The sequence below is a fragment of the Strix uralensis genome, chromosome 1 (genome assembly GCF_047716275.1).
Source record: "Strix uralensis isolate ZFMK-TIS-50842 chromosome 1, bStrUra1, whole genome shotgun sequence".
NCBI classification, from domain to species: domain Eukaryota; kingdom Metazoa; phylum Chordata; class Aves; order Strigiformes; family Strigidae; genus Strix; species Strix uralensis.
Window position 1 is genome coordinate 82,846,753 of NC_133972.1, and position 16,834 is coordinate 82,863,586.

General features: G+C 41.2%; 1 protein-coding gene across 1 annotated transcript; it reads right to left on the bottom strand.

Annotated features, from left to right (window-relative positions):
• Positions 1–1,158: 1,158 nt before the first annotated feature.
• LOC141945334 (ovalbumin-like) lies at positions 1,159–9,377 on the bottom strand. The gene is made up of 7 exons (XM_074873373.1): positions 8,677–9,377; positions 7,973–8,023; positions 7,262–7,390; positions 6,477–6,594; positions 2,928–3,070; positions 2,595–2,750; positions 1,159–1,551 (listed from the first exon to the last, which is right to left on the bottom strand). Exons 1-7 carry the CDS (start codon positions 8,842–8,844, stop codon positions 1,159–1,161), a joined length of 1,158 nt encoding a protein of 385 aa, XP_074729474.1. The 5' UTR covers positions 8,845–9,377.
• Between the last annotated feature and the right edge of the window lie 7,457 nt (positions 9,378–16,834).

A 16,834-nucleotide genomic window follows, 5' to 3' on the forward strand; every position in this document is an offset into this window, starting at 1 on the left:
GAGGTCCCCCCTCAGCCTTCTCTTCTCCAAGCTGAACAAGCCAAGTGACCTCAGCTGCTTCTTGTAAGTCTTGCCCTCGAGGCCTTTCACCATCTTGGTTGCCCTCCTCTGGACACACTCTAACAGTGTGATGTCCTTCTTACATTGAGGCGCCCAAAACTGCAGACAGCACCAGAGGTGGGGCCGCACAAGTGCAGTGTAGAGTGGGACAATCACCTCCCTCGACTGGCTAGCTGTGCTGTGCTTGATGCACCCCGGGACACGGTCCTGGCCCTTTTGGTTGCCAGGGCACACTGTTGTCTCATATTCAGCTTGCCATCAACCCAAACCCCCAGATGTCTTTCTGCAGGGCTGCTCTCCAGCCTCTTATCCCTCAATTTGTATGTATAACCAGGATTACCCCATGGATGGGTGGACTTGAAATACTCCAAATGAAATTAATTTGCTTAAACATGTTTTTATTATGATTAAAGGAGCAAAAGAGTACAACCACAAGACCTATTACATATGGATATGTTGAAAAGAATTTGAATAGTAACATGCCATATTTGGTCATGACAATTGAGCCAAAAAGATTTAAGGAGAAATATGAATTATAAGATTTCTATAATGCATCTTCAGAAAGGGAGGAAGAGCCTTGCAGTATCAGAAGCACAAAGAAAAAGCAATTGCCTTGTCAGAGTAGGAATAGTTGGTGACAGTTATGAGTTTAATGTGGAGCTTTTGAGTGACTAATTCCAGAGGGGTCACCTTAAAGTTTGGCCATAGAGAAACCTGGCTTAATTAGAAGCCTGCATTTTTTTCCATAAAACTTCTGGTGATAAATGGGGTTGTGTTTTTCAGTGTGATGATTCAACACTATTATTATTAACTTGCACCAGGAACATTTCTGTTCACGCTCATGCTTTCTTTGGGTCCAATTTTCCTTCCCTTAACTCTTCATCCATGACTAAATAATATTACTCTGCAGAAAGGAAAGGCAAAGGGCCTCTGTTTTCATGGTATAATTTCTCTGACTTAACCTTTTTTTTTTAAATAAAGCCTTCTGGTTTTAGAAAATATGGATGAAAGAGAGAGTATGCATTTCTTTTTACCCTTGATACTGCAGTGCTCTGGGTCTTGCTGTGAGGGACAGAAATTCTTTCAGCTTTCTTCTCTTTAGGGGGAGACGCATCTACCAAAGAAGAGGATGATGTTGGTTGGGTTGTGCTTGATCAGGAAGAGGAAAGGATGATCAACCCTAAACTCTGAGACACTTGTAACCTCCATCCCAGCTTCTGTTGAGCCTACCACCTCACTGCCTGCTTCATAGATTTCCACAAATGCCTCATGGATGGCTTCAGACATCTTCAGGCTCTCTGCTGAAGAGATGCCAGACAGATTGGCTGATGAGCTGAACAGGTCAGTAATACCCAGGGCCATTAACACAGATGTGAGATTATATTTTTCCTCTATCTTCATGCGGGGGAGGTACACTTTCATTTTCCTCTCTTCCATTATACTAGAACTGGTCCACTCCATGAGTTTTTCAAAGGTGATTGCCTTCTCAAGCTGCAAGGAGACAAGCAAATGAGATCTCTAGGATGAGAGCACAACTTACTTTGTGGCAATGCAGTACTAGTGCTACGTTTTTTTTAAACTGACTGCTCTTGGCATGGCATTTTTTCTAGGTATATACAGATTGATGTATCTAGGAAAGGAAAGCAAACTATGACTTTTTCTTCTCTGATCTGTCCTGCTTTCTATTTCTTCAATAGGTGCACTGCCAATTAATTTTCTTAATGAGATGGCTACTCAGCAAATTTCGCCTAAAGTGCTTCCCTATTTATCTTCTTTGCTTGGGAAATGTATTCCAGAAATCATTCTGTGCTTTTAAGTTGTAAACTCTATCTACATTTAAGACCTGCAAGTAACCAGGTGTTATTAGTTACTACTGAGGAAATTTAGCTGTGTTCAAACACCTCTTCATTTTTATAATTTAGATTCTTTGAGTTAGTGTACAAACATTTCAATGAACTCTCATTTATTACATAACTTTTCCTGTTCAGACTAACTACAGTCCTTCTAATGACACTATCCCATTCCTGTTATTCTGTTCGTATCAACAATAGTATGCCATGCACATCTTATTTTCTGAAATTGCTTTAACCATTCCAGTACCTCTTATATTCAAACAAGTTTTAGATAGTTTAAGTTTTGAAGGTATGAAAAAAGCATGTTAAGCACTGCCAAACCAAACAATAATTACAACTAGAAAAGCTAACATGAACTTCCCAGGAAGCTCATCAGTGTGCAAAAATTGAGATACAAAACCTTTGAAGTTCAAGCTGCTGGAGTAACAGCTGCTTAGCTGAGAAGAATCTGTTCTGCAGTGACCAATATTTAACCCACTAAAGCAGTTCCTTAAATGCTCAGCACAAACTATTGCAGGACTATTGAGACAGCTGCATGCTTCTATGCAACAATCCCATGCTGTCAGTGTTCAGATCTGTGCTGGTGAAGTGTTTTAGGATAGCTTTATTGTGAAGGGCTTTGCAGCACCTAAATTTCACTGTGTTTATGGTTTTTCTGAAACTTAACTGCCAGGGCCATACCTGCTCCAAGCCAGAGACATCATCAGGTAACATGATCAACATGCTCAGCTCCCCACTGGCATATGGAAGCTCCAGGATCTTCATTTTCTCAGAAGCTATCACTGCCACTTTGAATGAACCAATCTGATACATCATCTGCACAGGTTTGCTTTCTTGCTGCAAAACCAAATAAGATAATATAGTTTTCATAAAGATTATTCTTAGAGTGTAGAAATGTCTACTTATGGTTAAAACTACTGACTGCTCTTGTTGAGGAAGATTGTAAAACAACTTGTCTACTCTCCTCATAAACTGTAGAAGATGACACCTTTAAGGTGATGTATGCCCGTGTACCTCAGTCATTCTGAAAGGCACTTCCTGGGTGTCTTCATCCTTAAATGCTTTTTCCCACATTCCTTTGAAGTAAATGGCATTGACAAGGACCATTTCAGTCTGGGGATCCACAGAGCTCGGCTGAAGGATATCTTTGATCATTCCTTTAAGAATGTGTCAGAAAAGAGAACACATGTATATAACACATCTGTGTATAACACATCTTGACAATCACAATGTTAAATGAAGGGTATCAGATTTGTGAGGAGGAGGGTGTAGGGCAGGGACACTGTTTCAGTTCTGCAGCTGTAATCTTGCACTTCCGAGGTTGATTTGTTCACTGCTGTTTGCAATAGCTGTTATTTCTCTCACTGTAAAGAATTATAATGAGTAATATAAAACCTGGAGATTTACTTGTTACTAAGTGAGGAAACCTGTATATTTTGTGACAATGGGAAGAACCATTGGAACCTTTTATCCCAGGATGGTCTCCAATGCAAATGGTAAACATAAATAATTCTTGCTTCAAACCAAAGTTGAAAGGAGATGTTTGTATAAAGAAGACAGCAGGAAATGAAACCAGAATTTTACTCTGCTTTCTTCTTCTACTGTGTTCTTGTTTGTTCTGCAGCCCTCATGAACACATCAAACTCCTCCCTTAGTCCTTTCCCACCACAAGGGTAATCATGGCCTGTTTTTCTCCTTCAAAGTATGACACTACACCCGAGGTTGTGTGAGTGTGAATATTTTCATTTCAGTTAAAATTAATCATCTTTTTTCTGTGTTTGCTCTTCAGGCCATGTATTTCAAGCACGAGGGAAAAGAATGTTTTGAAGGGACCTGGAAGAGAATGCAAGAGTGGAGGAACCACATGGAGACACAGTAGAGTGAAAATCCCAATTGTGGTATACTTCTTTCTATGCATTTCATACACCATTCCTTAACTCTGGGGTTTTCCATAGCCCTTTACCTGTTAAGATTTCTCAAGTACCTTATGAGTTCATGCCCTACTCAACAGGCACACAACAACTCTGGGAAGCTTGAGGGCAAACCGCACTGATCAAAGGATACAAGATTCTCAACATTAGTGTCAAACCAGTTGTCAGTGTGTACAAAGCATATTCTAGTGCTGTCCTTTCCATCAGGGCTGGAAGTATTATATACCCACAACGCATCTACAGGTAGAAAGTCCTCTAAAAGGGATATGTCTGAGGAAAAAAACAATCATTAAATGGTAGTTCCATATCTGGGAACTGATCTGTTATCCAGGAGAATCACAGAATCGTCTAGGTTGGAAAAGACCTTGAAGATCATCCAGTCCAACCATTAACCTAACACTGACAGTTCCCAACTACACCATATCCCTCAGCGCTATGTCGACTCTATTCTTAAACACCTCCAGGGATGGGGACTCCACCGCTGCCCTGGGCAGCCCATTCCAACGCCTAACAACCCATTCTGTAAAGAGACGCTTCCTAATATCCAGTCTAAACCTTCCCTGGTGCAATTTGAGGCCATTACCTCTTGTCCTATCACTTGTTACTTCGTTAAAGAGACTCATCCCCAGTTGTCTGCAACCTCCTTTCAGGTGGTTGTAGAGGGCGATGAGGTCTCCCCTCAGCCTCCTCTTCTCCAGACTAAACAACCCCAGTTCCCTCAGCCGCTCCTCGTATGACATGTGCTCCAGACCCTTCACCAGCTTCGTTGCCCTTCTCTGGACACACTCGAGTAATTCAATGTCCTTTTTGTAGTGAGGGGCCCAAAACTGAACACAGTAATCGAGGTGCGGCCTCACCAGTGCCGAGTACAGGGGTAAGATCACTTCCCTGTCCCTGCTGGCCACGCTATTTCTGATACAGGCCAGGATGCCATTGGCCTTCTTGGCCACCTGGGCACACTGCTGGCTCATGTTCAGCCGGCTGTCAATCAACACCCCCAGGTCCCTCTCTGACTGGCAGCTCTCCAGCCACTCTTCCCCAGGCCTGTAGTGCTGCTGGGGGTTGTTGTGGCCCAAGTGCAGCACCCGGCATTTGGCCTTATTGGAACTCATGCAGTTGGCCTTAGCCCATCGCTCCAGCCTGTCCAGGTCTCTCTGCAGAGCCTCCCTACCCTTGAGCAGATCAACACTCCCACCCAACTTGGTGTCATCTGCAAACTTACTGAGGGTGCACTTGATCCCCTCGTCTAGATCATCAATAAAGATATTAAACAGGGGTGGCCCCAAAACCGAGCCCTGGGGGACACCACTCGTGACCAGCCGCCAACCGGATTTAACTCCGTTCACCACAACTCTTTGGGCCCGGCCATCCAAATAGTTTTTTACCCAGCAAAGCGTGTGCCCATCCAAGCTGCGAGCAGCCAGTTTTGCCAGGAGAATGCTGTGGGAAATGGTGTCAAAGGCCTTACTAAAGTCAAGGTAAACAACATCCACAGCCTTTCCCTCATCCAATAAGCAGGTCGCCCTGTCGTAGAAGGAGATCAGGTTTGTCAAGCAGGACCTGCCTTTCATAAACCCATGCTGACTAGGCCTGATCCCCTGGTTGTCCATTATATGACTTTTAATGGCACTCAAGACGACCTGCTCCATGACCTTCCCTGGCACCGAGGTCAGACTGACAGGTCTATAGTTTCCTGGATCCTCCTTTCTGCCTTTCTTGTAGATGGGTGTCACATTTGCCACCCTCCAGTCCATTGGGACCTCCCCAGTTAGCCATGATTTCAGGTAAATCATCGAAAGCAGCTTGGCAAGCACATCTGCCAACTCTTTCAGCACCCTTGGGTGTAACCCATCCGGTCCCATAGACTTGTGTGCATCCAAGTGGTGTAGCAGGTCTCTGACCATCTCCTCTTCAACTGTGCTGACCTCAATCTGCTTCCCCTCCCCATCTCCCAGCTCATGAGGCTGGGTGTCCAGGGAACAACCAGTTCCACTGCTAAAGACTGAAGCAAAGTAGGCGTTGAGCACCTCAGCCTTTTCCTTATCCTTAGTTACCATGTTTCCCTCTGCATCCAGTAAAGGAGGGAGATTTTCCCTAATCCTCCTTTTGCTGTTAATGAATTTATAGAAACATTTTTTGTTATCCTTAACTGCTGTAGCCAAGTTGAGCTCTAGCTGTGCTTTGGCTCTCCTAATGTTCTCCCTGCATAACTTCACTACATCTTTATAGTCTTCATGAGACACCTGGCCCCTTTTTCAAAGGCAACAGATTCTCCTTTTGTTCTTGAGATCCAGCCAAAGGTCCCTGTTTAGCCAGGCCAGTCTCCTTCCCCGCCTGCTTATTTTTCGGCACACGGGAACAGCCTCCTCCTGTGCCTTTAAGACTTCGCTCTTGAAGTATGTCCAGCCTTCCTGGACTCCCATATCCTTCAGGGCAGCCTCCCAAGGGATTTTGTTAATCAGTCTTTTGAACAGGTCAAAGTTAGCCCTCCGGAAGTCTAAGGTGGCAGTTTTACTAAGGAAGGAACAGAGGAAGAGGTTCTGTTTTTTTTGTCTCCTGACATTCTTCATATGCTGTTCAAACATGGTGGCAGAAGGGAAAATACCTATGCTGATAGTTGGCTTGTTCTTACCATTTGTCTGACTTTCAACCCAGGAATTGATGAGTTCTCTGGCTTGATCTGCAGCTGTTTGAAAGCTGATACTTTCCAATCCTCCTTTATACAGTTCCTGCACACATTGTAAGTATTCCTGCAAAGAAAGAATATGCAGTTTTCAGATCAGAACGTCAGCATTTTATAGATATGAAATGCAAAACTGAAATTAACAGATATGAATAGTCTGCTTTATTAAGGCTAATCAGTAAGGCATGATTCTAGCTCATAAGCATCTTAAGATTCATTGCTTCAAGCAAGAGTATGCGCTCAAATTTTTAAAAATATTTTCCAGAACTGAGTTTGATCTGAAAATGACATTCACTTCAGTTGAAGTACTTTTCATTTTGCCCACTTCTTAACTTTTTGTATTTTGCAATGGTATTTTCCTTTAATTTCAAACTGAACATGCCTTTCAATAGGAAAACTTGGAATATTTTTGAGAACCTGAAGTTGTTTTTCAGGTTTGTTTTACAAGTTGAGAAAACAGTTGGAGTTAACTCTTTCTGACAAAAGTTACCCTTATCAATTATACCTTGACATGATTGGATCATGATTGTACTTTGCACAGCTTTTTGGCTAGGCACATTTTTCTCAAGACTGTAAAGGGTTAGGGCTGTGATAGAGAGAAGTTGTGCATCCTGTCTTCCATATGGAAGAAAATTTCTTCAGCAGAACCTAGACTTCTGACAATGCTTTTGGATTACAGAATGGTACAGCTTTGACATGGGAATACACTCCAATCAGATCTTAGAGCAACTCACCGGTAGGATTGGGTATGTCTCTTCAGCATAAAGTCTGCTGGCAAAGCTGAATGAGTAATTGTCACTTGGTTTGCTGATTTGGATGAGCATGTCTTTAAGTGACGTGTGGACGCTTACAGATGTGCCGCACTGAATTTTTGGCATGAATACAAATAAAAAGAAAGATGATATTATTCTAGTTTTAGTACTTGGTAGGTTTTTCATACTACATGAGAAGAGTAGAGAAGACACTTCTGCTCACAAAACTGTCGTTCATCCTGTATGTCTTGTTGCTATAACTACACTGATGTAGTAATTTTCTAATATGTAAAATTCTATGCTGTTTTTCCTACTGTAATTTACCTCTCTCCGGAAGACTTGATTACCCACTACAGTAATCTAGCTCCAGCAGATCAGGTAGGCTTTCCTCCACTCCCAACCAGTCCCATTTAACCAGCAACATCCAGCTACCTTGCCTAAGCATACAAATATCTATAATTTTCCCTATTTTCCCAATATTACGGTGCTGAGTTTCATCTTATGCTTATTTTGAATCCTCTGTTACCTCCTTTCTCTCTCTATTCTTATGAATGAAGCGTTCCCCCAATGCTGGATGCAGAGCACTAACTGCTCATTGAGGAGGGGTTGGAACTGCTAAGAGACTGCTTTATCTTCTAGATTTTGCTCCCAGGAGAAAGTGACATAGAGAAGGAGATGAAATTATTGCCATACCTGAGATTCAATAGACTCTCCAAATCCTGTGATTTTATCAAAGTGGACAACCTGTAAATAGAAATAACAGTAGTCGAAATAGCAGGTATGACAAAGAAGGGTTATACAACTGAGGTTAACACATGATGTTTGAAGTAAACCTATTGGCTAATTTGGCTGAGAAGCTGGATGACTCAAAAGGCACAATTCATCTGTACCATCTGTGAATAGCGGTGCCTACTGTTGCCGGCTTAGATGATCTCTTTTTCTATTGAGCATCTAGAAATCAGCTCCAATGTGTGCTATTAATAATATTAACTTTCTTCCAGATAAGAAGCCAGCCACTCTCTGTGAAGGAAGTGAGAGCTGTAGGAAACTCATGTGAAACAGTTTACAGTCTGGAGACATGTTTTGGCTCTTTCCCTGGAGATTTTATCTACTTCCCTTACTGTAAACAAAGGACCACTGAAATGTATGGACCACTGGAATGATTCTCTTTTTGAGAATCCTACCGCTAACAGTGATAAAATTAAAATTTAAATCCAGTTTCAAGATTTCTGGCTGATGCATTTGTTTAGCGCTATGGGAGTTTGAGGTGGCCACAGCTTTTGATAACTTTGGATCCAGATTTTTTAGCCTCTGAGCTATACAAGGGACATTATCATATTAAGTGCTATGATTCTATTGAGCAGCAGGAAGGTGTAAATCATTAACTGTAGCCTCACCTTATCTATCTGAGCCCTGGTGTTTTCTCTTGCACCTAGGTAGACCATGGACAGAGCTGAAATGATGCTCAGGGGGGAGTAGAAGATGTTCTCGTTGACATGCTGGACTTTCAGCTCCTTGAATACATCAAAACAAAACTCTGTGCTTGCCGTACTGATGGAGACCATTGTGAAACCAGTATTGTCTAGAGGAAACAGTAGAAGTACAATGACAATGTAATGATCGAATACCGTACAAACACAGTGCAATGCATTTTAATAGTAGTTTTTAGGCAATGAAAAATAAGCAACTAGCTTTGAAGCCATTCTGTAGTAACATGCCTATTGCTATGCTCACCTATCGTGCATGCTAGAAATTCTATATTCACACATCTTTTTATTTCTGCATTTGTATTCATTTGCCTTTTTGGCAGTACAGTTCCTCAGAGGTCTTAAATATGTATGTGATTTCTGTTTACCTTTTCAAAGCAGTCAAACAACAATTGCCTGCACTTATTTTCATTCAGTGGAGTCTAGAATTCCTTGGTACTTCATAGTACCTTTGATGAAAACAATAAAATATGAGCTGTCTTTGATGCACTTGAAAAGGTGGAAATTTAAAGTGTAAATTTTAGTAGTCTTGCTCTAGGTTTGGACAGATAAAAGTAAAAGCAGAGGCTGACTGACTATTTTTATTCTGTAAAAATAAATAAATGCAGTAAAATATCTATTTGTTGCACAGTTCTTACTGTCAGTAGATCTTCAAATGCTTATATCTTTACCCTTGTTTTAATAATGGAAGCATGGATAGGAAATATAATATGTCTAAGGTCACCTAACCTAGGAAAGAGACTGATACACAAAATTCATATTCCACCCTACTGTGCTTTCAGATGTAACTTGCTTTGCTTAAATATATCTATATATACTACACTATAACCTTTCTGACAAATTAAATTTTGTTAGTCACATTCAGATAGAATAGAAATGCAGACATGATAAAATAGCAACATCTACCATAATACAGCACTGTTAAATGAATATTTGTTTGTGGCATAGACCAGTAGAAGCTTTATATTTGTTTCTGTCTGAGGCTGCTGTAAAGTGCTGGACAGTATAAGTCCTGTGTAGTCTTTGTGCTTATATAAAGCACAACTTTTGAGATCACCATGAATCTAGTTTCCTTCCTGTGATATACAGAAAACTGTGAAAGTTCATTGTCTTTCAAAATCCATGCCCTTATATAGGTGCTTAATACTGGGATCTCAAGTTTGTCTTTGGAGTATTAAATTCAACCAAGGTTTTTAATGACCATGCTCATGAGTATACACATACACTCGCACACACATTTCTCCCACTTTCCTTTATGTATATGAGTTCACATTTATAAATTATTGTAAAAATATGTCTGTACACCCTCACACATTTTTATCTTGTGTAGTGTTCACCAGCTGTACTTTCCAGGGATGCAACTGTTAGAGAAATTTCCCACTGAAATAAACTTAGCAAATTCACTGAATGCCACAGTTTTGCCCTCAGTGCACTCTGTTGAACCGGAGGTCAATCAAGCAGACTTATTCTTTGGCTGCCAAAATCAAACTTATAAGATGCCAAAAGAGAAGATAAGCTGCTCTGAAATAAAATAATATTTTAAGCACAAAGAATAAACTTTTTAAAAGTCTCCTGAAAACAAGTACTCAGGTTTTACACATAATAATGTAGAACGCATACACACAGATGAGAAGATTTGTAGAGAATATCATGTAAATATTTTGTCCTTAAAGATACCAAACACAACACAGTAATTGCTCTAAGTTTAGGCATAAACAAGAAATAATATAGTGAGAAGGTAAATTTTTATAGAGAAATGCTTACCTTTTGAGCTTCAGCACCAAGGGCAATACAGCTTTCCAGCTGTATGTAGACAGACTGGCTGAGCCCTTGGGAATTTATACAGTCTGAATTGTGAACTACCCACTGCTGCCCTTCAGAAGTTTGACCTTTGACACCATAAAAATAATTTAATGAGATTAGGTCAGATTTTATTTTCAGTGGATCCGGTTTTGATTCAAGGAAGAGCAAATATTGGTTTTTTATTCTGTATAACAAAGTGTTTTCCACCACACCAAAGTGTTGGATTGGAGAAAAGCCTGGAAAATAATGCTCACGTTCCTTTAAGCCTCATTTGCAACTAGATACTGGGATGTTAATAAAAACAAAAAATCTGAAAACCTTAGTGATGGAAAACATAATTAGCAGTAATTAGTCAATCTGTCAATAATTAGTCAATCACTGTAGTAACAGACTCTTCTTTCAATTGATCCTTTTTGAATGTACAAATGTACAAAATGCAGCTGAGCCATACTAAACAGAAGATAAGTGAGAGCAGGACCTGGTCTATCATTCTACTAACAAAACTGGGGAAATAAAGAAGGGTACATGTGAGAAAACCAGCTGAGATGAAAGTCAAAAGCAGGTACATTTTCTTTAAAAAGTTGGGATATTTAAAAAAGATCTTTTGATGAGTGTGCAGGTTTTATAGCAAACTATTTTATTCTCAGGGAGTAATTGCAAAACATAGCCCCAGACAAAGTAAAAAGTAGTAATATCCAAATGTGTTTGTGATATGCACTTGCAATGTATCTCTCAGGTCTTCCATGGGTGGCCTGGCAGATGACAGAGGAACTGTGAAATCCAGCTGAAGGAGTGTTCATGGTCTGTGGGACAATCATAATATACAATGGCATATATATTTCAGTTATAAAAGCTATTGTTCTGTATAATAATAGAATAGACAAACAGTAAAGAAACCATTCTGACCTCTGTAAAGCACTATGTGATTTTTAAAAAAAAGGGAGGGGGGAAATCTCAAAGTCAGTATGACATAATACTTTAGAACATATATGGAGATGTGATCTCTGTTAAGGAGAAGAGGTAGGCTCCTATACTGCTGTCAAAAGTTTAGACAGTGCAGTTGTCTTTGCCTCAGTCTTCTTCCTTTTGTGAAAATAAACGTGCCGTACAAATCTACATTCTCCTTGCTGAGTTGTTGTCACCAGGGCAGTCCGAGGACTTAAGCAAGACAAGACTGTAGTGGAACTGTTATTTTTTGTTAGATTTCTACTCCACAGGTATCAGCCAAGTGTTTTGGGTTGGGTTGGGGTTTTTGTTTTCCCACAAATAGTCTGACATATACATATCTATACTTATGCACAGAATAATTCTCATTCTTATTTTAAGTCAGGTCTGCTGCTTCTGTTTCAGCCTTTAAGAAAGCCTGAAAATCTTGTCTGCTTTTTCTGATGATAGAAGTGCTTCTCAGTAAGCATTATCCCTACCTATAGAATATTAATTAGTATGTTGATGGAGAAAGGAAGTGGAGAATGAGTCTTTCATGTGTGTTGTTAATCAAAAATTCTCCACCATCTGGTCAATCAAACACCAGTAACGAGTTGTGTACATGTATTCTACTTAGCTCTTCATATCCATTCGTTAATATACAGATCAATGTATACCAGGTGGTCCTGCCATACTGAAACATCCTGGTGAAATAACAAGGAAAAGAAGTTTTGCCTCTCACTGAGTCAAGGAACAGTTTACCAGCCAGACAGGTGCTGGAGAAGTCATCCAGCCTCAAAGGGGTGCTTCCAGATATTTTAAAGCATTAAGACAGTACTACCATAGCTGAGAAGAATGGCTGAAGATCTCTTTGAGAGGAAGGCAGTAAGGAGGCAGTTTTAGTAGGAAAATTTCAATCTTTCTAGAGGCCTGGTCTGAGAGCACGTCACATGGATACAGCCAGGGGACTGGGCAGCTCAGCTAGTGCCTCAACTCCTAGCTCACCCTCCCCTGCGTTCAGAGGGAGAGCAGCTGTGAGGGTGAACAAGCATTGTGAAACTAGGAGAATATGGTGCTTTTATAATGAAAACTCTCAGGGAGAATCTTTATCCTTGGCTGAGTTGTCACAGGGAGTATCCTGAATAATTTCTGTCTCTCCACTACAGAAAACTGTCAGTCATTTTGTCTGAGCAGACACCAGGTCAGGTCAGTAAGGGCAAGGTGTTTTCAGAGTAACTCTGGCATATATAATTAAGCTTTTCTTTTTTCTTTTTCTTTTTCTTTTTCTTTTTCTTTTTCTTTTTCTTTTTCTTTTTCTTTTTCTTTTTCTTTTTCTTTTTCTTTTTCTTTTTCTTTTTCTTTTTCTTTTTCTTTTTCTTTTTCTTTTTCTTTTTCTTTTTCTTTTTCTTTTTTTCTTTTTCTTTTTTCTTTTTCTTTTTTCTTTTTTCTTTTTTCTTTTTTCTTTTTTCTTTTTCTATTACTTACATTTTTATGAATATAGTTCAGTGTTACCTCCTTTGGATGTTTTGAATAAATGCTTTTATTAACACTTTACCATAACCTGTCTTAAGAGTGGTGACTAACAACAGGGTGTTTCTCACCCAACACCACTGGTGTACCAGTGAGCCAAAGCATTGAACACTAACACAAGTACCCACATTCTCTCTTTTGCATCCACTGGCAGAGTGGGCCCCCATTTCATTTGTGTAGCTCAGGAGGTGACGTGATACCACACACATCAGGAGAGGCAGAAGTACTTTCCAGTGCTAGGTGGCCAGAAGAATATCTGGCACATAATAAATACTGGGAGGTGTGCCTGGACCCCGAGAGCCACAGGGAGTGTATCACACCTTGCTTTGCTTTTAAGCTTCATGCCCACAAAATAATGGTTCTCAGGATTTCTTCAAAGCTGAAGATGAAAAGGCTGAACAGAACATGCTGAAGCGGGCATATGCTGACAATACTAAACTAGGAGGAGCTGTGGACTCCCTCAAGGATAGAGAGGCCTTACAGAGAGATCTGGATAGGCAGACAGCTGGACAATCACCAACTATATGAAATTTAACAAGAGCAAGGTTGGATTTTCCACCCGGGATGGGGTAATCCTGGTTATACATACAAATTGAGGGATAAGAGGCTGGAGAGCAGCCCTGCAGAAAGACATCTGGGGGTTTGGGTTGATGGCAAGCTGAATATGAGACAACACTGTGCCCTGGCAACCAAAAGGGCCAGGACCGTGTCCCGGGGTGCATCAAGCACAGCACAGCTAGCCAGTCGAGGGAGGTGATTGTCCCACTCTACACTGCACCGGTGTGGCCCCACCTCTGGTACTGTCTGCAGTTTTGGGTGCCTCAATGTAAGAAGGACATCACACTGTTAGAGTGTGTCCAGAGGAGGGCAACCAAGAATGGTGAAAGGCCTCGAGGGCAAGACTTACAAGAAGCAGCTGAGGTCACTTGGCTTGTTCAGCTTGGAGAAGAGAAGGCTGAGGGGGGACCTCACTGCAGTCTACAACTTCCTTAAGGGGGTAGTGGAGGGGGAGGTGCTGATGTCCTGCCTCTGGTGAGCAGCAACAGGACTTGAGGAAATGGAATGAAGCTGCATCAGAGGAAGTTCAGATTGGACATTAGGAAGGGGTTCTTCACTGGTGGTTGGTCACTGGAACAGGCTCCCCAGGGAAGTGGTCACGGCACCCAGCCTGTCAGAGTCCAAGGAGCATCTAGGCAATGCTCTTAGTCATATGGTTTACTTTTAGGTAGTCCTGCGAGGAACAGGGAGTTGGACTTGATGATCTTTATGGGTCCCTTCCAATTTGAGATGTTCTATGATTCTATGAACCTATGTGTTTACACCTAATAAGCTGTTTTCTCACACAGTTTATAGTGAAGCTCAGATTTGTGCCACTATTTTCACTCTTTATTCCTTTTTTTTTCAGGGCCATCTTGTGTTCACAGGGGTTTATTTCTATTTCTATCACACTGGTCTTGCATTGCTGCATATAATACTTGGACAGTACATTTAAGTCAGACAAATCTGCCTTCCAGCTGTCCCTCAAGCCTCTATCCTAAACAACACTTCCCTTAATCTGATTTATTTTATACGAATTATATAAGTGTCCAGACCTGTGTCACAGGCCCAGGTCATCAAAAATGGCGTGTATTTTAGGACCTACAAACATATCCAGGAAGCTGCTGCAGTTTTGCAGTGATCATTTTTTCACATCATCACACTGCAAGTATAGAATAAAAATGTTCCCAGAGCTGGTTTTTTTATACCTGGTGAATCTGACTTCTGTGTAGTGTCCTAGTTCCAGACCAGCACAACAGTTTTGAATGTGTTTGATACCGAGCTTTTTTTCATGAGTTATTCAAAAGCCATGTTTTCTCTCCAAGAACTGGAGTTTTGGGTTCAGAACATACCCACAATGTGACATGGAGGATAAGAAGCTCTGCTTTGATAGTGTATGAGAAAGACATGCTGTGTTCTTTCTTAAGAGGCCTGTTTTGGTTTTCTGTGCTCAAACTGATAGTGCAAGGCTAGTTTTAAGCAACAGAATCTACCCATGACCAATGAAGAACTGGATCAGAACAGGCCATCAGCATAGCATTGACACACAAAAGGTCTTGTATAGTCTGCTTGACATAGGGTCTAGAGAGAGTAAGCACACCTTCCAGCAGTTGGAAGGCTACTTGGGACAACTGGTAATGGATTGCCTTGTCCAGCACAGCTGTGCAAAGCAGTACAAACAGTTCTGTCACACATCCTTGTTTGACAATGCTTGTCCCAAGAAAGAGGTCAGCTAAGCCTCTGCTGCCCTTTCCTTTGCCAGGCATTTCATTGTGGAGCTGTCCCTAAACCAACACACTCTTGAGTACCTGAGCCTTGGACACCTGAGAGTATAAAAGGCACTTTTTATCCAAAAGGTTATGAAGTCCAGGTCAGCTCACAGACCAAAATCTCTCATCCAATCACAGCAACCCAGGCAGAACTCGAGATTTTGTTCTCATCCATGCTGCTGCTCTTTTGCCAGTAGGAAGGACCATGTTAATTATTTTGTGTTTGTCTTCATTCCACATTGTGAATCTGGAAGCTGTCTTCTGATGAGGGACAGAGCAGTCATTCACAGAGAGAATTTTCCCCAGTACAAAGAAAATGAGGTCTCTGGTCAAGCTCCTTCAGACAGGAGCTTGTAGTCCACCTGACACCTTTCTGCAGCAGCGCTGTGTCATTCTGAAGAGATGGACATTGTTGACTGCAGTGCTGCCTTGATCGTTCACAGACTGCGACAGGAGCATTTGTCATTGGTCTTAATTGTCATTGTAATATCCCATATTAGGTCCTACATTCATTTTAACCTGACATGGACTAAACCTTCATTGTACAGCTGATGATTTCTTAATGCTTCCCCATGGATATTTGATCTGACAGGTTGATGTGGCCTTCATGGCATAACTTTCAATGATCATATTCCACAGCCAGCAACAGGTTGGATGAGAGTATTTGACACAGAACCTGAGGATCGTCCACCTACATGCACTGCCTTTTACTTGCTCCCATACATGCCACGTATCTTGCTGCTGAAACAATATACAGGCTGCCTCTGATGATGAAGGTGCCTTCATTCTGACTGAGCTCAAATGCAAAAAGAAAGTGTACGAGACTGGAAGCAAGGAGAATCCAGCAGGCAGGAGTGTAGGAGCTTTCCCTGTGCATGCAGGGATGGAATTCGAAAAGCAAAAATCCTGCTGTAGGGAAAACTAACAAGGAATGTGAAGGGCAGTAAGAAAAGCTTCTTTAGGTAGAACATCAAGAAGATGACTAAGGAAAAGTCAGGATGATCAGGGAAGGTTCCTGATGATTTGAAAAAGTGACTAATGTTCAGAATGGGAAAGGACAAAAATTCAGGAGACTACACATCTTTGCAGTTGCTGAAAGGTGTAGCGCACCGATGCAAGGCACTAGGGCTACTGTTCCTTATGATCTGCCTTAAGAAAGGCACTCAGACTCTGTAAGATGTTGCTTAAAATACCATTTATTGCAACTAACATTAAAAGGAAAAAGAGGAGAGTATAGATAATCTTAAATTCCCTCAGATGCAGGGAACCCCAAGTTGTGCAGCACTGGACAGACCACGAGTCAAAGTCCAGTGCAGGTCCCATCCATGGAGATAGATGTTCACTGACACTTTGGTCTTTAGAGCTCTTGCAGGATTTTCTTAAGAAGAAAACAATTAAATTCATTTCTACTGTGAAACAAAAGAATGTTCACATGAAAACATGCTGCTTCACTTTACAATAAACACAAGGACACAGGTGGTGTAATCACCCGTTTACCCTGCAGC